The sequence below is a fragment of the Myxine glutinosa genome, chromosome 4 (genome assembly GCF_964187855.1).
Source record: "Myxine glutinosa chromosome 4, kmMyxGlut1.1, whole genome shotgun sequence".
Classification (NCBI taxonomy): domain Eukaryota; kingdom Metazoa; phylum Chordata; class Myxini; order Myxiniformes; family Myxinidae; genus Myxine; species Myxine glutinosa.
In genome coordinates this window covers 64,125,666-64,153,651 of record NC_136264.1, presented here as the reverse complement: position 1 = coordinate 64,153,651, position 27,986 = coordinate 64,125,666, and the positions used below count along the sequence as shown (strand labels likewise).

At 42.9% G+C, this 27,986-nt stretch overlaps 1 protein-coding gene across 3 annotated transcripts; it reads left to right on the top strand.

The window, feature by feature from the left end:
* The first annotated feature begins 7 nt into the window (after positions 1–7).
* Positions 8–24,832, top strand: LOC137424704 (CDGSH iron-sulfur domain-containing protein 2A). Of its 3 annotated transcripts, none has more exons than XM_068112440.2 (4): positions 21–181; positions 10,165–10,379; positions 16,158–16,249; positions 23,684–24,832. In XM_068112440.2, the coding sequence occupies exons 1-4, from the start codon at positions 85–87 to the stop codon at positions 23,754–23,756; spliced, it is 477 nt and encodes a 158-aa protein (XP_067968541.1). In that variant the 5' UTR covers positions 21–84; the 3' UTR covers positions 23,757–24,832. The 3 variants fall into 3 exon arrangements, with proteins under 3 accessions (XP_067968542.1, XP_067968541.1, XP_067968543.1); XM_068112442.2 differs by lacking the exon at positions 21–181 and adding an exon at positions 8,024–8,300; XM_068112441.2 differs by lacking the exon at positions 16,158–16,249 and having other exon boundaries at positions 8–181.
* Positions 24,833–27,986: the final 3,154 nt, after the last annotated feature.

Genomic DNA, 27,986 nt, shown 5'->3' with positions numbered 1-27,986 from the left:
CGGGTATGAGTAAAGTTGAGGAAGAAGAAGAAGAAGCAGAAACAACGACAAAGAAGAAGAACAGGCGAGGCATGAAATGAGATCATGGAGTACGTATCGCGACTATTTCGGCAGCAGCTCCCTGCGTATCTGAAGGCCCTTCCTGTCCCTTCTAGCCTCGTCGGATTCCTCACACTTTCGGGTAAGGAAGATTGAGAGGTTTGTGCATTTGAGACGAAATCCGGGAAATTTGCTCCGAATGGAAACGTGCCCTCTGTGCGGCAGTCTGACTGACACCACAAGCTATGAGTTGTCCAATAAATATTAATGATTATTAATATATAAATAAAGTATTTTCTCAAACCTGCCGCCCCTACCCTAGCAAGATAGCCGGATCGGAAAATAGACTCATTGTTTAGTCACAGCGGAAAAATACTCATTGTTTAGTGTTCTAATGTACAAGCTCAAAGTTTCAATACATTCCGACCAGCGGTGCAGGAGTGCATTGATGTCACAAAGCTTAGAAATGTACAGATGTCACATTATGATAAACTTCCTCCATTTTTCCGTAAAAGTTTTTGAACACAAGTTGGAGGTCACCATCCCAACTTAGTAGAACGCTCGTATACACCCCGAGAGTACAACAATCACTTGGTAACTTATTTCGTCCCTCGGTTTGCGAGTGCATAAAATTCAGAGCATTCATGTATGTTGGCCAAGTGTTTTTTCGATTATATAACTAACTATACAGTAAAAGGTTTTCATACTGAGATACTATTGTAATACTGTACTACTTGATGTAAAAGTAAACCACACTGACTTGGAATACACCCCTCCCCCTGGGTGTGGCGCTACAGATACACATTCACATTGAGAATTTGCAGCCCCCACCAACATCCTCTCTCAAACCCTCGTGACTGTGATTTATTTTTTTTAATGCCTAAAATCTTCCCGGGAATATACAACCACCAAATTTCAACTCTTTCTGTCCAGCCCTTTAAGAGTGCAAAAAAGCACACGTGCACACAACGCACAACGCACACCTGTCCTGGGCTCAGTGGCGGTGGTCCTTTAAAAAAAATGCCCTCGCAACAAAACTTGGATATTTTGAGAGTTGAATACTCCAAGACCGAGGTGGACTCGGTTCCACCTTCTGAAACCTGCATTTGGAGATAACATACACATACGCATACATGGAGGTGGATACTTTGAGACCTGGGAGGGCTCCGCTCCACATTCTGAAACCTGCATTTGGAGATAACACGCACATGCACTGCTTCTTTTTCATTTATGTTTCTCACAATTCTATCACATACATATTATATACATGCACAGACACACATGTGACAATTTTTTATTAACACACACATCTGGTTTTTTCATTTCTGTTCCTCACAATTCTATCCCTCTCTTTCACACACACACACACACACACACACACGCACACGCACACACACACACTTAATTAATTGTACAGTATCGGTTGTTCCTAAACTTAAATAATTTAAAGGATTGTTGTTAATGCTGTTAATTTTATAACATCCCATATTCAACTTTATTTAAATTGTAAACCTCAAACATAGTTCCTCCACCTAAAGCAAGAACCTTATAGTTCGGTCCAAAACTTCAATTCCGTGACCATTTTCTGGCTAGTAAGGTTTGACGATTGATTTGACTTCTATTGACATTTTATAACAAAAATAGCCTCTATGTCCCTCCCAAAAATCCCGGCATTTTTCGCCAGGGGCCCGAATCCAAGATGACCGCCGGCACTATCTTGAACAATTCAGTTTTGAACCAGAACACCTAGAATCACGTACAAAGACACTTTTTGGGGTAATTTGACCACGAGGATTCCGAATCTGACATTAGTTTGACGTTATGACATTATTTTGACCCAGAAATCCAAGATGGCCACCATCCAGTAGAGCGAAAATGCAGCTTTTGTACTTAAACATGTTAAAGAAACTACCTCCATAAGGATATCTTGCAGTAAAGTAATTGATGATTGCATGACAAGTTAACTCATTACACTTCAAAATAAGCTATTTTTAATAGCTGTGACTTGAACAGTTTTCAAATGAAGTAATTAATCAATATGACCTTTAATTATATGATTAGTCCGAATCAGAGCATTCTGCTTCACTAGAATCTGAATCATCAGATTCCGATGAATCTCCCCGCCTTTGTACATCATCATCTCGCTCCTCATTCCCCTCCTGGCTCTCATCTTCCTCACTCTCTTCAGCTGGCCCTGGTGCAGGTAGATGTGTCGGGAGAGCAGGTGGCGGACAGGGCGACAGCGACCACCCACCAGCTCCCAGCCATGTCCGAGTGGCGAGGCCATAGATGTCGCCATAGATGCCAAAGATGACATGTCGTGTGAACTGGAAGAGCTCCTCTAGCACCTCCTCCTCAAGGTCAAGGCTATCTCCACACAGCGAGAGCTGCCGTCGAGCCACAGGGCTCTTCGCCACCCGGTCATACTTATTAACCCATAAGCAACTGACTAGTTTCCCGACTGCATGGATCACCGACAAAGTACACACACACACACACACACACACACACACGCACACACACACACACACACACACACACACACACACACACACACACACACTGAGCGGTTCTGGGAATTTCGGAGTAAATGCGATCCCGAATACTTTTTTTCTTAGTAATGGAGTATTTTTTTTCGTTTTATTTTACGAAGCCGAATGTTTCATTAAGATCTAGCTTTTCATTTGTTTACATTAGGATTGAAGTGAGTGGAGGGGAGGGGAGGGAAAAAGTAGTGTTTTCTTTCGTCCATCAATCTTTAATTGGAAAGAGCAGTACAAGATGGAGTTGAGGTTCGTGGGCAATGATCTTTATTTTTCAGAAAACATAATCATATTACAATACGCAATTTGGTGTCTGTCTGACCGCGATACATTAGGTCATTGGTTATCCAATCTCAACCACATTTGATGGAAAGATTAAGGGTTACACGATGGAGGTTGTGGAGACTTACCGTTTTGCTCCCGTCTTGGGCGAAATCTGTGTTAATAAGGCGTATATCCGTGTTAAGATAGCTTATCGTGGCATTTATCCGCGGATGCTTCTGACAACAGAAATAATATGAACACCAACGATAATACATGAATATTAATGTATTACAAAACAAAACTAGAACGGCACTCAGTCGAAAGATACTTCTGCCAGGTGAACAGTTTACGTTTTGTATCCTAGAGTAGACCAGAAAATCACAATACAGAATCACATTTCATCAAAATCATCCGTCCACAACTTCTTGAGATATCCTGCTATGTATCATTTTTGGCCCTATCTCCCAATGGTGAAGAATGACTTTAAAATTTTAGTAGCTGGATCCGAATCCGGATCTTCACCAAAATTCACAAACAGACAGACAGAAAGGGGTGAAAACATAACCTCCATCCACCTTTGGTGGTTTAGGTAATTAATACTTATAATATCCCCCCTCCCCAAGGGGTTTTCCTCTTTGACTAAACGCTGTGTTAATGTGTATAAATACCTTATTGTGATGTTTCGTGGGGCTCCCCAAGAATATTATAAACCACAAACACGTATGATTACCCTTTCAGTCGCTATTGCTGTTTAACGCTAAACTGAAACGGAGGAACCTCTGAGTGTGTTCAGTTACCAAGCAGCTAGCTAGCACTTTCCAAACCAGTCGTTCATTATCAACAGTTTCAAATGGAGTGCTTGCTCGAATGCTTAAGCCACTTGGCAAGCGCTCTACAAGTGTTATGGTAACTGAACACACCCCTGACGTTCTTGAGGCCCATGCCTAGATCTGCTTTAATCTATATACCCCAGAGAGGATCATAATAATTATTTACATACCCCTTCCTGCCACGCCCATACGGAGTGGGTGTAATCGTCATCATCATCATCATCATCTTACTAAAATTCACCAAATGTCTGACCGTCTGTCCATCTGTTCCCAGGTACCGCAAAAACGGCTGAACTGATCGCAACAATAGTTTGTGTGGGTAATCCTTGGACCTCCTGGAGTAAAACAGGCTATATTGTTTTTCCAATTTCAGCTTTGGTGTGCAGCATTTTCAGGTTTGGACTCCCGCATAACGTTTTTGTCCTGGGTACCGCAAAAACGGCTGCACCGATCGCAACGATTTCCTGGAACCCCTGCAGTAAAATCCTACAATAATTCACCAAAAGAACATGACATGAAAATTAAAAATGGCTGAACAGTATTTCATGAACATTTCATTGTGGAATTGAGGAAAATCCTGATGAATTACGAATCTTTTGCGAATGCGGAAGTGGACAGATTACGGCAATGGGCTGGTTTGATAATATCCCAATACAACCGTCATTTAAAACAGTATTTTGTTAAAGTATCAATTGATGATTGGAATTGAGTGAATACAATTACGATTTTGAATTCGTAATTGTGTTCCCCCAACCGTACGGAACTTCACATCAGGATTTAAATATTTGTTTATGTCACGAATGTTGTTAAAAGTTTATTTTTTATATTAATGCTATTTAATTTGTGATTGGAGTTATGCTGTTTGGAATGAAAAAGCGATATCGAGTTCAAGTGAATGACGAAATGCCGTGACAGTTTCTACTTTCTAAACATGAAATTCGTGGATCGCCATATGCAGATTCGCCATTGACTGGGTATGGAACAAAAGTACCCATTTGTTTGCGAACGGGTACGTTTTTCATGGAAGTCCTTCACGAACTTGCTGTCCATGTCTGACATGCGACTGAAGGTGCCACAGGAATGTGGAATTTATTGGTTTCATGCTTTAGCATTCGCCGTTTCTGCATTGTCTGTTTGCTTCTGGCCTCCCACCCATGCATAGCATGCCTAGCACGGGTACCTCACTAGTACACCTAATGGCTACTTTGCCAAAAGGAATATTTGAGGAATGTTTTTGTGGCTAGATGCCCTTCCTGACACCACCACAGAATCAGCTGTGGACCTAGCCTTTGTCTACGGAGACATACCCTGCAAGGTAGCAGTGGCACTTGCAACCAGAGTTTCCTTCTCCTTGGTGGACTGCCTACCAAGGCTAAAGAGCTCCACCTACCTTGGTTGGATTGGTGATTGTCTCAGGAAGTCCTCACAATGGAGGGCCATGCACACTACACTTCTAACGTACCAACCTACTCCGAGATCCTTCAGACATTCATTCATTCATTCCTCAAGAGCACTGTTACCATGGTGCTCCACTAGGAGGTGTAGTCTGAAAGTCTTGGCAAGAGTAGAGGTCCGCAAAGGTCCATTGTATGTACCAGAAGGAAGGGTAGAGGCTATGTACCGGAGGCTTACATACTCTGTCTTCTTTTGAATCGAATGGTCATAAGCTAAAAACGAGTAGTAAACCACATTGCACACTACTACAGCACTAGACGTGTACACCTGCCCTGTGGAAAAGAAAAAAAAGAAAGAAAACACAAGCAGCACAAATTGGTACTAGTAATAGTAATTTAAAAAATGAAAAATACAATGAAAAATAAATTAGATGTAAATAACATTAATTTGGATTGTAACTAAAGTGCGGCCTGCTTGGTGATGACATCAAAACACAGTACAGTATATTATTTTTTTAGACCAAAAAATTTAACTTTATTACTTGATGCAAATATCAAAAAGAAAGAGCAATCAAAGATTGCAGACCCTCACCAGGACTGGTTTTGTGTGTGTTAAAAAAAAAAAAAAAATGCTACGTATTTTATGGACGTATTCGCATTGTAATTCCGTACATACTTTATAGACGTACTCACATTCTAATTGGAAATTCTTTATGGAGGTACACGGTTGAAAAACGATAACGTGTAAAAATTGTGGTTTGCATTGGCACATTATGTGGGAAAAACCAGACAGACAGACAAATGGATCCAAATGCAATACCTTCTCCTCCGGTGAGGGTAACAAGGTAACATATATTTTATGATTGCAAAGAAGTTGCTTCCTGCTCGCTGGCATCAGAACATGTAATTTCAAAATATTTCTGAAGAGTAAGACAGAGGCGATTCACAACGTTGGTCAAATTAGTGTTTGCCTTTATTTAGAGCTATGAAGTCAACTCATTCATTTATATGAAACAATTACAAATCCAGATTCTTGTGAAGAAATATCATGTCCACATGTTTAGGCTTGGTCCTGTTCCTTTTTGCGGACACCAGCCCACCTCAATGCTTTAGAAAACACACGCTCTGTAGGAATGGAAGTTGCAGGAGTGCAAAGGTATTTTCCAGCCATTTTCCGAAGTTTTGGACATGACAATCTATGCACTCTCAATCACAGCACCTCGGACTATCCGTCCTCAGGATGGTATTTTGCTCAAAGCAACTCCGCATTTCAACAACGACATCTGTCCGTGTTGATCTTGAAGCTTTTGCCCATGCAATATTGTCGTCAAAGCAGCCCCAATGGTTCACGCTTACAGGGGCTTGGTTGCTTGCGGGTTGTTGTTGTTGTTGTTGGGGTTTTTTTCAAAGCGAGGTTCTTCACTGAGATGTCTTGTTTTTCTGTAGTCTATCACATTTCATTGATTAGTGTGTCCTTTGTTTTATCGATGGCATCAGTACCCGATAATCCACCATGCCTCTTGAATCTGGAATCGAGCAGTGTGGATGCTGCAATGATAAAATTGTCATCCAGTGAAGTGAAACATCTCATTTCATTCTGAAAAGGTGTGCAGCAAACGGATTCTTATTCGACTGGTGGCAGTGGGACATGATTTCATGCAATGCCTTTGTCAGGGGCATAATCTTGGACAAATGTGTGCTTTTCATTGGACACTTCCACTGTTGTGGCCTCCATTATGTTACAGCATCCTTTAAGATTTCCATATCTTTGCAACACCAAGGCATAATGCATTTTACAGAGTGGACAAAATGGTTGTCGAAACAGGGACATGTTGTTTGATGATACACCTGAATATATTGTTACAGATGTACAGTAGCCTAGGGGGTAAATGTGGCATATATGAATGAATGAATGAATGATCGTTTTAAGGCCATTTTCCCCGCTAGAGCGGGGGTTAGCCTTGCGGGCCCCATGACAATCATGGTTCCCTGTTTGAGGCAATGTTTTTATGGCCGGATGCCCTTCCTGGCGCCAACCCTTAGTCGCCTCTTACGATGCGCAGGGATACAGTGCACCTATTCTAAATCGGGGTACACACCAGGATCATTCATCCCAGCAAGCTGGTACTCAATTTGCCGACCTCGGAAGGATGACAGGCTGAGTCAACCCCCCTGGCGTTAATTCAGCGATCGACCGGGATTCAAACCCAGGATCCTAGGATCCCAAGCTGGCACCCTAAACGCTAAGCTAAACACCAGGCTAACCATAAATGTGGCATATATGAGAATAGTTATTTCATAGTGCATGTTAAAATAAATGAAATATACTTGATGTTAGGCCAAATGTTTAGAAAGATCTAATCACCCTGTTCAAGTGCCTGTTACTGCCTTTCCCCCTCCCAACATTCTTGAATCCTCCACAATATCATCTGTCGTTATATGGTGTTTCCTTGCAAGCTAACAGTCAATTGGCATGCCATGGTATGATTGCGGGGGACAGCGGAAAGACACCAAAGAGCCAAAGCCACGTGGTATGATGTATGTCTGATGGTGCCATTAAATGGGAGCATTCCGCGAGCTTGCTTAACAAACCAGCCGGAGTAAACAAAAGGGGAAATAGAGTGCGAGTATCTCTCTCTCTCTCTCTCTCTCTCTCTCTCTCTCTCTCTCTCTCTCTCTCTCTCTCTCTCTCTCTCTCTCTCTCCTCTCTCTTCCTCTCTCTTCCTCTCTCTTCCTCTCTCTCCCTCTCTCTCCCTCTCTCTCCCTCTCTCCCCCTCTCCCTCCCTATTTCTCTTCCTCTCGCTCTTGTTGGGCTCTTTGGTGCTGCAAACTGCAGTTTTGGTGGTCCCGCTCTGCTGGCGAGTGATGCGGCGTGGCCGTCGGGTGATGCGGCACGGCCGTCGGGTGATGCGGTGCGGCCGTCGGGTGATGCGGCGCGGCCGTCGGGTGATGCGGTGCGGCCGTCGGGTGATGCGGCGCGGCCGTCCGGTGATGCGGCGCGGCCGTCGGGTGATGCGGCGTGGCCATCGGGTGATACCGTGCGGCCATCGTGTGATACGCATCTGTCGGGTGATCCCGCACATATCTCCGGTGATTGTCAATCATCTGAGCAACCTTGACCAAGTTTCTCGATACGCTTAAGGAAGCATATGCGAAGACTTGGGAGGTCCTATTTACAGTCCAAAGCCTCCACAAAGCCTTTGAAGCCAGAGTCTCCAACAACACATACGGTACGGGCTGCATGTTCCCCATGATAATATTTAGCAGCATCTCGTTAATGTGATTTGTTTTGGTGAATCGGCGCCATACTTGAAGCAGATCGAGATTTTAAACATCATGCTTTGAATGATCGATCGCCAACTTGTTGCTCCACCACAGACTTTGGTTTCTTTGATTCCGCATTCTCAATCGTCACTAATTTGTACTCTCTGTGGTGTTTGGTTTTCAAATGCTTTAGCATATCAGATCTTTGTATTTGTTACTGTACTGCAATAGCAACATCGTTGTGTATTGGTATGATGAGCAATCTCTGTTGAACAAGTGAGTATCTAACTTATGGACTGTCTTTTATTTTCTAAAATATTTGCAAACTGCACTTCTGGACCTCTTGAATGACATCAAAATTTCTAATATGTAAATGCTTATCCGTCGATCCCCAATCCCCATCCATCAGTGTCCCTTCCCGGAGAGATTATGTGCCATTTGAGAGGTAATAAAACGAGACCGAAAGTTCAACGGCGGCGTAGCTGGGCTTGTGAAATATTATAAACCACAAACATGTATGATTAGCTTTTTATACAGTCGCTAATGCTGTTTATAACATTTTTTTTTAAAAGAAGAAAATTTGAAGGAATCCCGACATCCGTGAGGTAAGTTTTACTTACTGAACTGAGAGAAGATCTACTGTAATCTATATAATGAGGCAAGTTGACAAATTGCACTGAGCACACAAGCAGTCTCAAAATCAGCGAAGGTAAATTAATTTTCAACCAAGTTGAAACGACAACGAAATGTTTGTAGCAAATTTTAAATCAAAATCATTATTTGCGAATAAAGTCTATGCCTCAGTATGAGGGAGTTCATCGTAGTAACGTTGGTTTTCTACGAGCATCACATCTTTCAATGTCTGTAAATCCCGAAATTTACGGAGGGTGATCGGCAGAGGAGCCTGGAACAGTGGTATCCAGGACTTCGGCATCGTCGTGTCGACGTGTTGTGGGAGCAGCGTCCATTCGTCGACGAGGAAAATCGGCGAAGGCAATTATCTTACTATAATTCCCCAAATGTCCGTCCGTCTGTCTGTCTGTTCGAAGGTACCGTAAAAACTGCTGAACTGATCGCAACGATATTTTGGGTGGATAATCCTGGGATCTCCAGGAGTAAAACAGGCTATTTAGTTTTGCCAATTTCAGCTTTACTCTCCAGCATTCTCAGGTTTGGACTCCCACATAACATTCGCATTCGCATAACGTTCATTGTGACGATGTTGTTTTCCTGGGTGCCGCACAAACGGCTGTACCGATCGCTGCACAGCTGCACCGATTGGACTCGGTGACCTCGGACAAAGACCTTTTATAAGGACACGGTTTGAATCCCTGCCTGAGAGAATTCTAACCCATTTCAACTGAAGGAAACACGTATCGGGAGTACATACGACAGAGCGATTGTGAACACGATTATCGATCACGATTCACGATCACGATCATAGTGCATCTATCACTGGGGGACATTTGGTGAATTATAGTAAGATACTGTTTAGATTTTGATGATTTGCATGTGATATGATTTAATGGATGTTTATATGAATTGTTTAAAATAAAAAAAGCCTTGAATTTCTGATATTTTACCTTTTCATTTTGGCCTCCCAATTGAAGCCCCGCCCATAGGGCGGGTACCGTTGCTAGTGTTAGTAATGTATCGATATGCTTTGATATTTGCAAAGCATTCTTTAGCAAGTGTGGTATTAAGGCATAGAAACCAATTTCCAAAGTATACTTAGTTTGGTGTTGTCGATGGTTGGGTTTGGACTGATCTGTGGTGGTGCTTGTCATTGAATTTCCTGTACAAGCTCATGGTCTCGTCCTCTTTGTGTAGTGGCTGAATGGCTGCGACTGCTTCCCTTCCTGGGTCTGATGACTTTGCTGGGTTACCTAGCATTCGGACCATTGTTCCTGCGCCGGAGCAGAGTACGAGATAGGCCCATAAACCTCAAGATACAGAAGGAGACTGCTAAGGTGGTCAATGAGATCCATGTGGAAGATCTCCGTGAAGCCAAGAAGTGTTACTGCAGATGCTGGCGGTCAAAAACGGTACGGATTTTGTAAGATTGGAAAATTTTTGGTCATAGGGGAGGTTCTGCACATGTAATACTATCCCAATCAAATTCCAGATTCTGTAGATGAAGATATTTCTTTCACATCATTATGTGACATAATGCCTTCATCTTGTATGGAAAGGTTTTACTACCGATGCAAATGTATCTTAATTTTTGCAAGCATTTTCAGTGACTACAAGATCCATAAGTGCTTTCAGCAGGAGACTTTAAGTGAACCAATACAACAACAACACACAACATGCATTTTAAAAGGCCATTTTCCCTGCTAGAGCGGGGGTTAGCCTTGCGGTCCCCATGACAATCTTCTCCATTTTGCCATATTTTCTGCATCTCTCCTTGTTAACCCCCTTGCCCGCATTTCTTCTTCCACCATCTTTAGCCAAGTCTTTCTCGGTCTTCCCCGTCTTCTACTTCCTTCTACATTCATTTCCATCACTCTTCTCAACCAGTCACTTTCATCCTTCCTCAACACATGACCAAACCATCTCAACCTGTTCCTCTTCACAGCATCAATCACAGGCTCTATTCCCATCATCTTTCGCAATTCATCATTTGTCTTCCTCTCTCTCAACGATACTCCGCACATCCGTCGAAGCATTCGCATTTCCACCCTTTCCAACCTTCGTTGCTGCTCTACGTTCATTACCCATGTCTCGCTCCCATAAATCATAACACTTCTCACACATGCAGCATACACCTTTCCCTTCAGCTTCAACGACACTCCCCTCATCATCAGCATGCCACTCAATTCCCGAAACTTCTTCCATGCACATCTCACTCGAGCAACCGTTGCCGAGTCTGATCCACCTTCTCCATTCAGCATGTCTCCGAGGTAGCAAAATGTTTTCACACCTTCCAGCTTCACGCCGTCTCCAAGATCCAACTCAACATTTCCTCCATCTGCAGCTCCCTCCGTGCACACCTTACATTTGAATGTAGCTGCCACACTGGTTAATGACCCTCTCAGACCACTACATTTTTGATGAACCCACTCAGCGCACATTGTACACTGAATGGAGTTCACTCCGACACCCTTCCTACACACAGCACAGGGCCACTTCCCAGTTCTTTCCACCTCACCACATGCTTTACCACTTGCCATCACCTTCGTCTTTCCGATATTCACCTTCAGACCTTTTGTCTCCATACATTCCTTCCACGTGTTCATCTTTTCCTTCAGTCCATCCATACTTTCCGCAATCAACACCAGATCATCTGCATACAACAACTCCCACGGTAAACCCTCCTTTACGTTCTGAGCCAGCACCTCCATCACAGCTACAAATAGTAGTGGACTTAGTACCGACCCCTGATGCACTCCCACCTTCACCTCAAACTCACCACTGTTCCCGTCCTTCGTCCTTACAGCTGTGCGCGCTCTTTTGTACATTGCCATCACTGCTCTGATCAACCATTCCTCCACTCCTAACTTCCTCAATGCCCATGTCAATACTTTGCGTGGAACCGATCGAATGCTTTCTCCAGATCAACAAACCCAAGAAACAACTTCTTCCTCTTCTCCATGTACTTCTCCTGCAACTGCCTCACAATGAAAAGCGCGTCTGTCGTTCCTCTTCCTGGCATGAATCCAAACTGCATTTCGTCGATCTTCACTTTCTTCCTTATCCTCCTCTCCAACACCCTTTCCAATACCTTCATTCCATGCTCCAATAACTTTATCGCTCGGTACGAGCCACACTCCAGAGGGTCACCTTTCCCCTTGTATAGAGGGACGAGGGTACTCAGTGCCCAATCCACTGGAATGCGGCCTTCTTTCACCACCAGATTACAGATCTCTGTCATTCTCTTCACACCCCAACTTCCTGCTGCCTTCAACATATCTCCCACAACTCCCGTCGGCCCTCCCGCTTTTCTACCCTTCATTGCTTTTATCGCTTCCTCAACTTCCTTCTCAGTTATCTTCTCTGCCGGTCCTAAAACTGGGTTACTCTCTATGTTGCCATCCCATTCATTCTCTGTATTCAACAGCATTTCCATATATCTTTTCCATCTTCCTTTAATTCCATCTGGGTCGACAACGATTTGTCCCACTTCATCCTTCAAGCAACTCACCCCCATCACATCACACCTCTCTTTCGCTATCTGCATTGCAATCCTGAATACTGCTTTCTGACCCTCTTCCGAATCCAAGCGTTCTCCGAACATTTTCCTACATGCCTCCTGCGCCTTTGCTACCTCTTTCTTTGCAGCCTTCCTGGCTGCCTTATAACTTTCATGCTCTGCTGTTTCTGCTCCTGTACCCTTTGCCTTCTGCCACTCCTTGAACTTCTTCCTCTTCTCGTCAATCCTCTTTCCAACTTCATCATCCCACCACCATGTTTCCGAGTGCCTCGGTGGTCCTTTTAGGTGAACCAATAAGGGAGACAATTTATACCAGAGGAAATCTGATAAGAATATACTACATAAATGTGGCTGAATGGAAGGATTAATGCATAGGAATACAAGTTGATAAATAATTGTATTTTATTTGCAAAATTGGAGATGAGATGGTGGTATACATGACGTGAGATGGTGGTGCACGACCTGCTGGAAGTTTTGGAGGGGAAAGGGAGGCTAGAAAGCCTCAGAAAATCAAGAGAAGTGAGACACACAAGTTGATTTGTGCAGTCTGCCTGTATTATGGAAGATTAACCAGGAAGAGGATACTGGAAGATCTTGTGCATCCTGGAGTTGCTGTTCAGTATCAGAAGGCCTTCTGACATACAGTGCCTTCAGAAAGTATTTACATCCCTTGACTTTTTTCACATTTTGTTGTGTTACAGCCTGAATTTAAAATGGATTAAACTCAGATTTTTTTTTTGTCACTGATCCACACATAATATCCCATAACGCTAAAGTGGAATTGTTTTTTTTTGACATTTTACAAAATAATAAAAAATGAAATACAGAAGTATCAAGTATGCATAATTATTCAACCACCTATTGAATAATTATGTCTATTGTAAGTAAGTCTATTGTAAGTAAGTCTATTGTAAGTCTACACGCTCTTTATTGTGAGGCAGTTGCAGACGTACATGGAGAAGAGGAAGAAGTTGTTTCTTGGGTTTGTTGATCTGGAGAAAGCATTCGATAGGGTTCCATGTGAAGTAGTGATATGGGCATCAGTCTGGCAGCTAAGCTAAATATAGCATAACAATTGTGCATTTTGTGAGGAAAGCACCAAATTTGGCACACTAGTAGACTATCATATTATGAAAAGATCTGGATATTGGGCCATCTCAGATTCAGAGATTTGATTTTTGCAAGATTTGCAGATTTTGCAGATTTGCAAGCTGAGATTGCAACGCCAGGGATGGCCGACTCCTTCCTGCGAGCTGCCCACGTCACCCGCACAAGAAGAGCTCATCAAATCACTGCAGCGGCACTGCACATCCTGTGCGTATGAACGCCACTGTATGACATATGCTGATGATGCAGAAGACCTGCCTGAGTTCGAAGACTGGTGTCACCAGAGAGGAGAAGACATTCCCAACTTTCAGTACTGGGCAACTTTGCTGGAACTAGAGATGTTGGTACTGGTCTACGTGCGTTCTCTGCGGCAGGCTTCATTCACGATGTACCTTGATGCCCTGACGGAACTGGTCCCATGGTTCCATGCCTTAGACCACACACACTATGCCAGGTGGGTCCCTGTTCACCTGAGGGACATGGTTGCACTCCCAATGAAGCACCCAGATGGAGCCAGAGAATTCAGGGCTGGCAACTTCACTGTACTGAAGACGAAGAAGGTGTTCTCTTCGATCCCAATCGAATCAAAATCTTTAAAAATCAAATCTCTGAATCTGAGATGGCCCAATATCCAGAGCTTTTCATAATATGATAGTCTACTGGTGTGCCAAATTTGGTGCTTTCCTCACAAAATGCACAATTGTTATGCTAAGTTGCCCCAATACATTGAGAAAGTTAGGAGTGGAGGAATGGTTGATCAGAGTAGTGATGGTAATGTACAAAAGAGCGCGCACAGCTGTAAGGATGAAGGACGGGAACAGTGGTGAGTTTGAGGTGAAGGTGGGAGTGCATCAGGGGTCGGTACTAAGTCCACTACTATTTGTAGCTGTGATGGAGGTGCTGGCTCAGAACGTAAAGGAGGGTTTGCCGTGGGAGTTGTTCTATGCAGATGATCTGATGTTGATTGCGGAAAGTATGGATGGACTGAAGGAAAAGATGAACAAGTGGAAGGAATGTATGGAGACAAAAGGTCTGAAGGTGAATATAGGAAAGACGAAGGTGATGGCAAGTTGTAAAGCATGTGGTGAGGTGGAAAGAACTGGGAAGTGGCCATGTGCTGTGTGCAGGAAGGGTGTTGGAGTGAACTCCATTCAATGTACAATGTGCGCTGAGTGGGTTCATCAAAAATGTAGTGGTCTGAGAGGGTCATTAACCAGTGTGGCAGCTACATTCAAATGTAAGGTGTGCACAGAGGGAGCTGCAGATGGAGGAAATGTTGAGTTGGATCTTGGAGACGGCGTGAAGCCAGAAGGTGTGAAAACATTTTGCTACCTCGGAGACATGCTGAATGGAGAAGGTGGATCAGACTCGGCAACGGTTGCTAGAGTGAGATGTGCATGGAAGAAGTTTCGGAAACTGAGTGGCGTGCTGATGAGGAGGGGTGTCGTTGAAGCTGAAGGGAAAGGTGTATGCTGCATGTGTGAGAAGTGTTATGATTTATGGGAGCGAGACATGGGTCATGAATGTAGAGCAGCAACGAAGGCTGGAAAGGGTGGAAATGCGAATGGTTCGGTGGATGTGCGAAGTATCGTTGAGAGAGAGGAAGACAAATGATGAATTGCGAAAGATGATGGGAATAGAGCCTGTGATGGATGCTGTGAAGAGGAACAGGTTGAGATGGTTTGGTCATGTGTTGAGGAAGGATGAAAGTGACTGGTTGAGAAGAGTGATGGAAATGAATGTAGAAGGAAATAGAGGACGGGGAAGACCGAGAAAGACTTGGCTGAAGATGGTGGAAGAAGAAATGCGGGCAAGGGGGTTAACAAGGAGAGATGCAGAAAATAGGGCAAAATGGAGAAGATTGTCATGGGGACCTCAAGGCTAACCCCCGCTCTAGCAGGGAAAATGGCCTTAAAATGCATGTTGTTGTTGTTGTTGTTGTTGAGTCATTACCTCGTGGAAGTGCCTTTGGCAGCGATTACAGCTTCGCATCTTATTGGGTATGTCTGTATCAGTTTTGCACATCTCAATTTGGGAAGTTTCTCTCATTCTTCCTTGTAGATTTGCTAAAGCTCTGTAAAGTTGGATGGGGAGCATCGGTGAACAGCAATCTTCAGGTTTTTCCACACTTTGGCACTCAAGGACTTTCACCTTCTTGTTCTGAAGCCATTCCAGTGTTGCTTTGGCTGTATGTTTGGTGTATTTGTCCTGTCAAAACGTAAATATTTGCCACAGTCAAAGGTCTTTGCACTCTGAAGAAGGTTCTCCTCAAGGATTTGCCTGCATTTGGCTCCATTAATTGTTCCCTCTAGCCCTACAAGTCTTCTCGTCCCTGCCGCTGAAAAGCATCCCCATAGCATGCATGATGTTGCCACTACCATACTTGACGGTCGGGCTCGTGTTAGATGGGTGATGAGCTGTGCTCTGTTTCTGCCAGGCATAGAGCTTTGCATTCAGGCCAAATAGTTTAATTTTCATCCATTCAGACCACAGAATCTTTGCCTGAATCTTTCACGTGCCTTTTTGCAAACTCCAGGCATGCTATCATGTGTCTTTTTCTCAGGAGTGGCTTCTGTTTGGCCATTTTCCCATAAAGCATCGATTTGTGAAGTGCTGCAGAGACTGTTGTCCTTCTGGAAGGTTCTCCCATCTCAGGCAAGGAACTCTGTGGTTCTGTCAGTGGTAATTATTGGGTTCTTGATCACCTGCCTGATCAAGGTCCTTCTTGCTCAGTTGCTCAGTTTGGTCGGACGGCCACCTCGAGGAAGAGTCTGGTAGTTCCATGCTCTTTCAATTTCCGAATGATGGAGCTCACTATGCTATTGGGAACATTCCAACACTCTAGAAATTGTTTTATACCCTTACCCAGATCTATTCCTCCTCACAATGCCATCTCCGAGTTTGACAGATGGTTCCTTGGACTTCATACAACAGGCATTTTAAGGCCATTTTCCCTGCTGGAGCGGGGGTTAGCTTTGCGGTCCCCATGACAATCTTCTACATTTTGCCCTATTTTATTTCTCCCCTTGTTAACCCCCTTGCCGGCATTTCTTCTTCCACCATCTTTAGCCAAGTCTTTCTCGGTCTTTCCCGTCCTCTACTTCCTTCTACATTCATTTCCATCACTCTGCTCAAACAGTCACTTTCATCCTTCCTCAACACATGACCAAACCATCTCAACCTGTTTCTCTTCACAGCATCCATCACAGGCTCTATTCCCATCATCTTTTGCAATTCATCATTTGTCTTCCTCTCTCTCAACGATACTCCGCACATCCACCGAACCATTCACATTTCCACCCTTTCCAGCCTTCGTTGCTGCTCTACATTTATTACCCATGTCTCCCTCCCATAAATCATAACACTTCTCACACATGCAGCATACACCTTTCCCTTCAGCTTCAACGACACTCCCCTCCTCATCAGCACGCCACTCAGTTCCCGAAACTTCTTCCATGCACATCTCACTCTAGCAACCGTTGCCGAGTCTGATCCACCTTCTCCATTCAGCATGTCTCCTAGGTAACAAAATGTTTTCACACCTTCCAGCTTCACGTCATCTCCAAGTTCCAAATCAACATTTCCTCCATCTGCAACTCCCTCTGTGCACACCTTACACTTGAATGTAGCTGCCACACTGGTTAATGACCCTCTCAGACCACTACATTTTTGATGAACCCACTCAGCGCACATTGTACATTGAATGGTGTTCACTCCGACACCCTTCCTGCACACAGCACACGGCCACTTCCCAGTTCTTTCCACCTCACCACATGCTTTACCACTTGCCATCACCTTCGTCTTCATGGTAGAGTTTATTCTCTGACGTGCACTGTCAACTGTGGGACCTTATATAGACACATTTTTAAAAATATATAAATCACATCCAATCAATTTAACTAGCCACAGGTGTACTCCAATGAAGTTGTCATTTTTCATTTATAAAAAATTCAAAAAACAAAATTCCACTTTGACATTATGGGGTATTTCATGTAGATCAGTGACAAAAAAAAATCTCAATTCAATCCATTTTAAATTCAGGCTGTAACAAAACAAAATGTGGAAAAGGTCAAGGGGTGTGAATACTTTCTGAAGGCATTGCAGGAGAGGGAGATTGGAGGAGAGGCACTTAAAAACAAAACGTAAAAAGAACAGGTCACTTACCTACCTGTGATGTAACAGCAAGATACCTTGAGCTTTGGCCTCTTAATGTGAGATTCCAATAAAATTGAGAGCTTTGGAATCCATAAAATCCAGAATATAAGGAGTGAGTTGTGATGCTGAGCCACCAGCCCATGGTGGAGAGCAGTACCTTGATGTGTTGCGGACAAACGCCTTGCAAGTTGTAATCATTCTGATTTTTAAACGGTGAAGCCGCTTTAATATCTGGCTGTGTCCTTCCTTCCATCCGTTCATCAAAAATGAAGAAGAACCTTTCTATCCCACCGTGTTTAATTGTAAAGGGTCTAAACTAAAGTGTAATAATGTAGTGTTCTGAAGGGTGATTATAAAGGGTAATCGTATCGTGTGATTCTAATGGGTTTTGTTCGTTTCGAGGCTTTGCCTATTTCATATTTAAAATATAGTCAGGTTCACTATGTTTTTTCGTTCAAAATTTTGGTAGATTAGCAAAACTATACATTTCTGGAATACTCAGAGCATGAGGAATCCAAAAATTAATGTTTGCATTTGCATAGACACCTTTGCGAAAATGACCCTCAGGACAGTGATGAAGATCTGTAAAAGCATATTCCTGAACGGTATAGACCTAGTAGATCCTATGTATAGGACTTATAGTTCAATCTGATACTAACAAGGCTGCTTTCTTGCTTTATAAACCCATATCTATAACTTCAAAGGACTTGCAATATCATGTATTATGTAATACAGTTATATCACAAATATAAAGACAATGGTTTTCAATTACCTTTGTTTGTTGCTTTTCTATAATCCTGAGCACTATTTTGAGGCCTTTATTGGATTCCTTGGCCCAGAAAACATAGGATTAGCATATTTAATTAAGTTTCTAGGTTGACTAGAAGCCGAGATAGCGCAAAATCTGTATTTTATGGCGGCCATTTTGAAAATCCAAAATGGCGGCCATGCAGGTGTCTGTGCAAATGCCAACATTGATTTTCGGATTCTCCATGCTCTGAATATTCCAAAAATGTACAGGTTTGCTCATCTCCCAAAATTTTGAACGAAATTATATTTGTTAACATAGTGAACCTGACTATCTTCATCACTGTCCTGAGGGCCATTTTCGCAAAGGTGTCACCGCAAATGTAAACATTAATTTTTGGATTCCTCATGCTCTGAGTATTCCAAAAATGTATAGTTTTGCTAATCTACCAAAATTTTGAACGAAATTATATTTGTTAACATAGTGAACCTGACTAATACCAAACTGAACCGTTTCCTTCTGACATGGGTGCGATTATTTATTATTAGGGGACCGTGAGGTACCCTTTTGAAATCGCTCGGATTATTATTATTCTGATTCCATGAAATTTGTTGGCGACCAACAGGTCAAACCGTTCATCGTAGGAATTTGAAACTTTGACCATGTATGGTATACCATATGACTTGATGCATATCCTAAGTATGACGTCATAGGTCACGTGATGTGGTGGCCATATTGGATTTAGTGAAAATCTTAAAAATCTATCTCCTCCATTTTTCGACCCATTGAGTTGAAACTTGGCATACATATAGTACACCCCAAGGCGAAGAACGCTCTTTTCTCGAATTTTTTATTTTTTGGTTAATTAGTCTACGGCGCACCAATTAAAAAAGTGGACTCGGCATTTGTTTTTTAAAATTAATATTGTGATGCCATGAACTTTGTATCGACCTACAAGCCAAACCGTTCATCAGATGAACTTGATACTTTGACCAATTATATAATGTCACTTGATTGGATGCATTTCCTATTTATGACGTCATAGGTCACGTGACATGGCGGCCATATTGGATTTTATGAAAACCTTTAAAATGCATCCCTGCCTTCATTTTTCGATCAATTGAGTTGAAACTTTGACCACTTATAGCCGGCGAAGCCGGTGTTGTGAATGAACGCGTACGTATTATGTTGAAAAGCCATATTTTGCTGGATCCTTTGAAAATTTCGAAGCTTTGACGCACCAAATCGCTCCATGGAGGCCGCCATCTTGCGGATGCGGAAGTATGCATAAACAATTGTGAAAAAATTCAATAGGACTTTGTTTCACCCGTCTTTTTTTGATTCACAATCTTATGCACCTCTAATTTGTAATTAAAATACTTTGAGGCTTTGGCTTCGCCGGCTCATTGCGGCTTTGCAGTAGGGTCATATTAGTACGCCATGTGATTGTATGCATATCATAGCCGGTGTTGTGAATGAACGCGTACGTATTATGTTGAAAAGCCAGATTTTGCTGGATCCGTTGAGAATTTTGAAGCTTTGACGCACCAAATTGCTCCAAGGAGGCCGCCATCTTGCGGATGCGGAAGTATGCATAAAAAATTGCGAAAAAGTTCAATAGGAGTTTGTTTCACACGTCCTTTTTTGATTCACAATCTTATGCACCTCTAATTTGTAATTAAAATACTTTAAGACCAACCTCGTTCCCCGGGCCCGCACGGGCCCTGGTTATCTTCAACGAAAATCGTCACCAAACACCGGAACCAATGAGATTCGAGTATTTGAAAAAATATTTCAAAAAAGCTTATTACCCCATTTCGGAGGCTGAAAACGGCGTCAAATATTCTAAAATTGACGAATAATTATTTTTTAGAAATCTCGCGGCCGTAGGGGCTAGTTTTTCACGGCCGGAAATATCCGAAATTGAGACGGGATTCACCGAATTAATCAAGAAGGAAATTTTTTTAATTTTAATCTCATCCAGAATGCAAATGGTGTCATTTTGAACTAGGTACGGTACCTACTACACCAGGGGTCGGCAACCTTAGGCACGCGTGCCACCATTGGCACGCGGCAGCGTAATCATTGGCACACTGGCGAAAGCAGTGCCCTCTCAGTTGCATGACAAATCACTTCTTGAACAGCCATTGGCTGTTGCGCGGCCTGTCTTATTTAGTTTGATTGACGGTACGGCCTCCCGCTCACATTTCCCACAGTGCAGTGAAGCGGTTCAGGTTCGGTAGATGATGGCAACCCCGCTAGCTAAGAAAGCTGAAGTAAAGGTTCGAGCATTCCAGCCCTCATGGACAGAAGAGTGGGGTTTTGTTTTTCAGAAGGACCGTGCTGTGTGTACTTTATGTTTTGAAAATGTTGTTTGTCGAACGTTGAGTGTTAAGCGCCATTTTGAGACAAAGCACGAGAAAACTTTCAAAGATCAGGCAGACAAGGCAGAATCCATCAAACGTGCCGTGTCCAGGTATGGGAAGCAAGCCAACACCCTCAAAATCTTTGCCACTGCTAAAAACCAAGCGACTGAAGCAAGCTATCGCATTGCTCATTGCATTGCGAAACGTGGAAAGCCATTCACGGATGGCGAATATATTAAGGAGGCTTTTCTCTGTAGCTCAGAGGTTCTGTTTGAAGGCTTACCATCAAAGAGACAATCAAATCAAGAATAAAAGATATTCCCATGTCAGCTAGAAGTGTTGAGCGACGCATTGAAGAAATGGCCTCCCGTAGTCGTTTGACAACCGACCACTCCGAAGCATGTTTGCAACTTAAAGTGACTAACGACAACCCCCAGATAATTGAGCTCAGCAAAGGAAAGCAGGGCCAGGGATCACACTGACTGGTAGGCATCTGTTTATTTGTAGTACACATGGGTTTGCATATGTCGCTGTTTGTCCATCTCTTTTTTCCAACTCTGATGTGGATGTTTTCATGAGGATGGCAGCATTCTTGTATAGTACTGGTATTTCTGTTTGATACAGTTTATTCTCCCTTTTTGACATTTGTTTCCAATGCAATACTTTGTAAATGAGTTACTGAAAGCAGTGTTTTGAAATGGGGTCCGTGCATATAATTTGTAACCTCATTGGGGACAAATTTTACAATGATAAAATGATCATTACAATGTCCTAATTATGAGAGATAAATGTTTCTTTAAAATGTTGTTGCTATGCATGTAGCCTGTATGGATGTTGTTGCTATGCATGTAGCCTGTATGGATGTAGTTGCTATGCATGTAGCCTGTATGGATGTTGTTGCTGTGCATGTAGCCTGTATGGATGTTGTTGCTATACATGTAGCCTGTATGGATGTTGTTGCTATGCATGTAGCCTGTATGGATGTAGTTGCTATGCATGTAGCCTGTATGGATGTTGTTGCTATGCATGTAGCCTGTATGGATGTTGTTGCTATGCATGTAGCCTGTATGGATGTTGTTGCTGTGCATGTAGCCTGTATGGATGTTGTTGCTATGCATGTAGCCTGTATGGATGTTGTTGCTATGCATGTAGCCTGTATGGATGTTGTTGCTATGCATGTAGCCTGTATGGATGTTGTTGCTATGCATGTAGCCTGTATGGATGTTGTTGCTATGCATGTAGCCTGTATGGATGTTGTTGCTATGCATGTAGCCTGTATGGATGGAATAAAATTCCATGTCTGTTGGAAGTATTTTTTTGATGTGGTGTCATAATTAAACTTAATGTTAAACTTAATGTTGATATGGCACACTAATTAACAAGAACATTTCAAACTGGCACTTCATGTCAAAAAGGTTGCCGACCCCTGTACTACACCTACCTACTACCAACTACCTAACCTCCTGATGCCATAGTGATGGGTAAAATAGTGGCAAGAGGCTTTGGCTTCGCCGGCTCATTGCGGCTATGCAGTAGGGATCTCGTAAATATGACTTCATAGGTCACGTGACATGGCGGCCATATTGGATTTGATGCAAACCTTTAAAATGCATCCCTGCCAGTGCCTTCATTTTTCATCCCTGCCAGTGCCTGAGTTGAAACTTTGACCACTTATAGTACACCACGTGATTGGATAAATATCATAAATATGACATCATAGGTCATGTGACCTGGTGGCCATATTGGATTTAATGCAAACCTTTAAAATGCATCCCTGCCTTCATTTTTCGATCGATTGAGTTGAAACTTTGACCAGTTATAGTACGCCATGTGATTGTATGCATATCATAAATATGACGCCATAGGTCATGTGACCTGTCGGCCATATTGGATTTTATGAAAACATTTAAAATGCATCCCTGCCTTCATTTTTCGATCGATTGAGTTGAAACTTTCACCACTTTTAGTACGGCACTTGATCGGATGCATATCCTAATTATGACGTCATAGGTCATGTGACATAGCGGCCATATTGGATTTCTTGAAAACCTTTCAAATGCATCTCCTTCATTTTTCGATCGATTCAGTTCAAACATTGAACAATCGGATTCGGGCTGCCATTGTCACCGACTCTGGCACGCACTCGTCCAATCAGGATGGAGCAGCATGATCCCCGGATCATCACTGCCCGCAGTTTTAATTATTATTATTATTATTATTATTATTATTAATTTTTTTTTTAACAAAAGACAGAGAAAAGGAGTATGCCCTGTCTAAGGTTGGCTTTAAAGGCCAGCTTTGCTATATGGTCAGCCTAAGAGAGTCTTAGCTAAGAGCTCAATAAACTGAATGCCTTCCAGTGGCAGGCCATGGAAATAGGTAGGTGGGTTGTTGGCAGGGTGAGACTCAGTTTTAAGTTCAGAGTATGAGCATAACAACCCCTGTGGGAGGGGGAAGAGGAGGAGTATGACTGCAAGTGTGACTTCCATTGATAGTGCAACATGTTGACTGTGACCAGAGGAAGTGAGAAATCCAGGAATGAAGGCCTCTTTGTATGCCACATGCAGTGAGCTTTCCAAACGAGCTAATTAATCTTTTTGAAACCTCAATTATTTCCGTTATAATAAAATAGATTTCCATAGTTAGCATTTTGAGCTACAAGGGACTTTTTATGATTTTGTATCTTGGTGGTGATTTAATTAATTAATTTTTTGGCTTTAAAAATTCCTTATGTATAAGAGTTTAAGAAAAATACTTGCACAAAATAAGAGTTGCCTATTTTCTATGACCTGGAATGTGTGTGTCTGCTTTTTTTTTCAGTTTCCTGTGTGTGATGGATCTCATAATCGCCACAATGAGGAAACTGGTGATAATGTTGGACCACTGGTCATAAAGCGGAAGGAACTTTGAGGAAGAGTTCAGAAAATGAAAATTGGGGAGCTCTGCCTTCAATGGCAAGATGAACACATGGCACATTAGCCTCATAGTTCCTTCTTATCGACATGCCTTTTACGACCTTTTGAAAAGAAAAGGAAAAACAACCAAACACGACTTTTTCCTTCTGATGTGACTGTTTCTGTGGAAGTCAGAGATTTGGCATTGGCATTGGCATTGTTGATATTTGGTTGTCATTTGGCATTGTTGATATCTTTGCTCCAGTTGAAGTTAAAACCTGAACTTTTAATACTCCTACCATACAACAACTATGCTCTGAAACTTTTTTCTAGGCCTCAATATTTCCATTAATTTGAGTTTCATACTGTGACATTTATTGAATGGATGATTTGGGTTAATGTGCAGGTTTACCTGTGGAAAATCAAGCATAACAAAAAGGTTCAACACGTCCTTAATTGCATGTTGACGACAGAATGTGCTTCAGAATGACCAAGGTTTGGTGAAAATGTAAACCCCTGATCGTATTTCATTTTGAGATTTATTTTCTGTGATTGCACATTGTCTGTATCACTTGCTATTCACTTGTATCACTTGTATCACTTGCTGTATCATCAAAATGACTATTTCATTTTGAGACTTATTTTCTGTGATTGCACATTGTCTGTATCACTTGTCTGCATTGATATTTTTACAGGGATCACGTCGGTTAAACCTAAACGGTTGAGATGCTCCGAGGTGGATTAAGGGCCTATTCGCTCCTATACCAACCAAGCTCGATTTGGAACACCCATGGCTGATCGGGCGGTGCACTGGGCACCCTGCTTCACCAGGGTTCTCATCAAGATGAAACCTGAGCAGTGGTTTTAACCGGCGAGGAGGTGAATTTGAATAATATGTGCCTGAAACCTAAATATCTTCTGAAATTATTTAAAACGAAATCAACCATGGATCAACAACAGTCTGAATAACTCAAGAGACTCAGTGAGTTTATAATGTGTACATTTAAAAACGGTTCGTGGAAAGAACAGAAAGGCGGTGATGGTATACAAAATAAACAGGTCTATTTACAAATAATATATGCGCCCTGAGATTTCGTACAGACGGGAGGATCTTAGGTATCCCAACTTGAGACTTCAAGCATTCCACAGAAGACCAGAGATAAGAGACATTGGATACTTGGTGCAGTCTGTTTGGGCATCAGGGTGTGTGCTTGGAACCCCACACCTGCCTGTGAAAAGGCTGAATGCCACAACTCTGTGTTTGCTTCCAATATTGTGTCCCAAACCCATATCTCACTGTGCCCACCGTACCCAGTCGCACCCGTGTGCTCCTGGACTCTGTGTCCTCCCTCTCCCAACAAGGTGGATAAGTTTCTGTCAAACCTCGACTCTGATTCTGCAACTGGACCAGATGGCATCAGCCAATATCCTGCTCTGCCGCTCCATCTCACCCTTTCTATGTTCTCTTCACCCTCTCTTTTGCTCAAGATCATCTACCATCTGCTTGGAAATCAACCAACATTACTGGTTTACACAAAAATGTGCAGAAACAGATCCTTGCAACTACAGACCAATCAGCCTGCTCCCAATCATCAGCAAGGTCATTGAATCCATCATTGCTTCTGACATTAAATCCTTCCTCTTCTCTGGACATATGACATTAAACCTTGAACATGCTGCTTCTGCTTTCTTGACAATGGATGGAGGTCCTCAATGCCAAACAGGAGATCAGAGTTATCTCCCTTGACATATCTCGTGCCTTCAATATGGTCTGGCACCCCACCCTGCTCACCAAACTCTCCACTTATGGTATCCATGGTAACCTCCACGCATGGCTTGTGGACTTCCTCTTCTGTCATACTCAATGTGTGGCTCTCAATGGAATTCTTTCATCTCCTCTTCCTGTCCATGATGGAGTCCTCCAAGGCAGTATTCTGGGCCCTGTGCTTTTTCCTTTCTTCATCAATGATCTCTCCGACTCTCTGGGAAATCCTCTCTATCTTTTTGCTGATGACTCCACCCTCTGCCACTCCATATCTCAACCCTCAGATCAGCAGGCAGCAGCCTCTTCACTCTTTGCAGACCTGGATAAAATCACAAACTAATCAAACAAGTGGAACATGTCATTCAATCTTGACAAATCTCACACCTTCACTATGTCTCTCCGTAAAGACCGTCTGGCCAACCCTCCCATCTACTTTCTCAACAATCTTCTCAAATAAGTTCTGTCACTCAAGCTTTTGGGTCTCACTATCTGCCTTGATCTTTCCTGGGAAAACCACATTTCCAAGCTGGCCTCCAAAATCAGTTGCGGACTGGGCATCCTCGGTCGTGCTAAGTCCTTTCTTGGCACTTCTGAACTCCTCACCACATACAAAGCTTACATCCACAGCTCAATGGAATACTGCTCTCCCCTCTGGGCTGGCGCTTCTGCCTCCCACCTAGCTCGGCTTCACTCTGTAGAAACCAAAGCATTCAGATCATTGGTATCTCCCGCGATGAAGCTGATTCTGAGGGCCTTTCACTCTCTTACCGCAGGCAGGTTGGTGGGCTTTCTGTCTTCTACTGACCCCTATCCACAAGGTCTGCCAGCAACCCCCATATGGTGAAACTTCCAAAATCAAGACTCGCTGCTCACCGTCATTCTTTCATTCCTCTTTTTTCCCACCTCTGGATTACACTCCCTCTCCTCTCTGCAGGTCTTTAAAACAGCTGTTCACCACAATCTGATCTCTTCCCCCATCCAAAACCATGATCTTTTCTACCTCAATTATTCCACCCCAAACTCACATCCTTCAAATTCCCTGTTTTCTTTCCTGAAAGTCCTACTGGTGTTCCACAGATCTCCCGATATCCCTGTTCTCTACTGTTGTTGTGCTTCCCTCTCGCCCTCTCTTATCTCCTGCTCCCTTTATATATATACTAGCTGAGGTACCCGGCTTCGCCCGGGTTGAATAAGAATAAGACAAATATATGATGAAAAGAACATGTATATTTTAGAGCAATATCACAGTACATTTCCTACATGACGTTTTTTCAATTTTCAATTTCTCAAAACCTCTGGGTATACAACATTTCTGGTTTTCTTACGTGGTGCCAAAACATAAAGATTGCTTGGTTTTCCAACCCTCGAGCAGCCCACGTACAGCTGGCCATGGGCAAACACTTGTTCTGTGAAGTTCAGGCCTACAACCTTCATTGATTGCCCCTGCGCCTTGTTGATGGACATAGCAAAACATAGCCTGATGGGGAACTGAATCCTCTTGAAGGAGAATGGAAGGTCAGGTGGAATAAGTGGTATCCTTGGAATGAATACTTTCTCTCCTCTGTATTGTCCTGAGAGGATGGTTGCCTCTAGGACATGTGGCATCATTTGCTGGATTGTCAATCGTGTTCCATTACACAGCTTTGGTGGATCAAGATTCCTTAGAAGCATGATTGGTGCTCCCACTTTGAGAATCAACCTGTGTGTTGGGAGTCCTTGAGGCTGAAGACTGTTGAGAAACTCAGTTGGGAAGCTTACTGCCTGAACTTCATCTGTCACTTTGTCAAGAGAATCATAATTTCCTTCATGACTGGGAAGTTGGTGGAGGAGCAAATTGTTGATCTCTTGAACAGCATTGTTCTTGGGGGCCAAAATGGCTCTTTTGGCAAGCCATGATGAGTCCTGGAACTGGGTCTCCATATTGGGAAAGACCTTTTTTATCAAGTCATCTTTTGTTTCAACAAACTGTCCAAATGGTAGAGTTATTTGTTCTGATGCATCTTGAGGGTATAGGCCATTGCCAACTTTCAAAAGCTGGCTTGAGAACGCCCCTGCAGTGTTGTCACCAAGAAGGTGGACTCTCATGTTGGTATTCAGGGTAAGTCTTTGCACATGTGGCCAGAGGAGATAAGAAGACTTGATACAGGCCTTGACTTGATCTGCTCTTGTGCCCCGTTGGATGACTGGGAGAGTCTGACGAAAGTCTCCAGCCAGAACAGTTGTCACACCACCCATGATTTTCTTGTTGTTGCGAATATCTTGGAGTGTTCTGTTCACTGCTTCGAATGCCTGCTTGTGGTTCATAGTAGCCTCATCCCAGGTGATGATTTTGCACTGTTGAAGGATCTTGGCGTTTGCTGAATTCTTGCTAATGTTGCAGGTTGGGGTGTCTTGCTTGGTCAAATCCAAAGGCAGTTTGAAAGTTGTGTGTGCTGTCCTTCCTCCTTCAAGAAGTGTAGCTGCA

What these genes read in the sequence shown, in the direction of transcription:
- LOC137424704 (XM_068112440.2), top strand. Translation starts at nt 85, where the DNA reads ATGGAGTACGTATCGCGACTATTTCGGCAGCAGCTCCCTGCGTATCTG. An exon ending in CGGATTCCTCACACTTTCGG is followed by an intron (nt 182 to 10,164) that starts GTAAGGAAGATT and finishes CTCTTTGTGTAG; the next exon opens with TGGCTGAATGGCTGCGACTG. An exon ending in GGAAGGTTCTCCCATCTCAG is followed by an intron (nt 16,250 to 23,683) that starts GCAAGGAACTCT and finishes TTTTTTTTTCAG; the next exon opens with TTTCCTGTGTGTGATGGATC.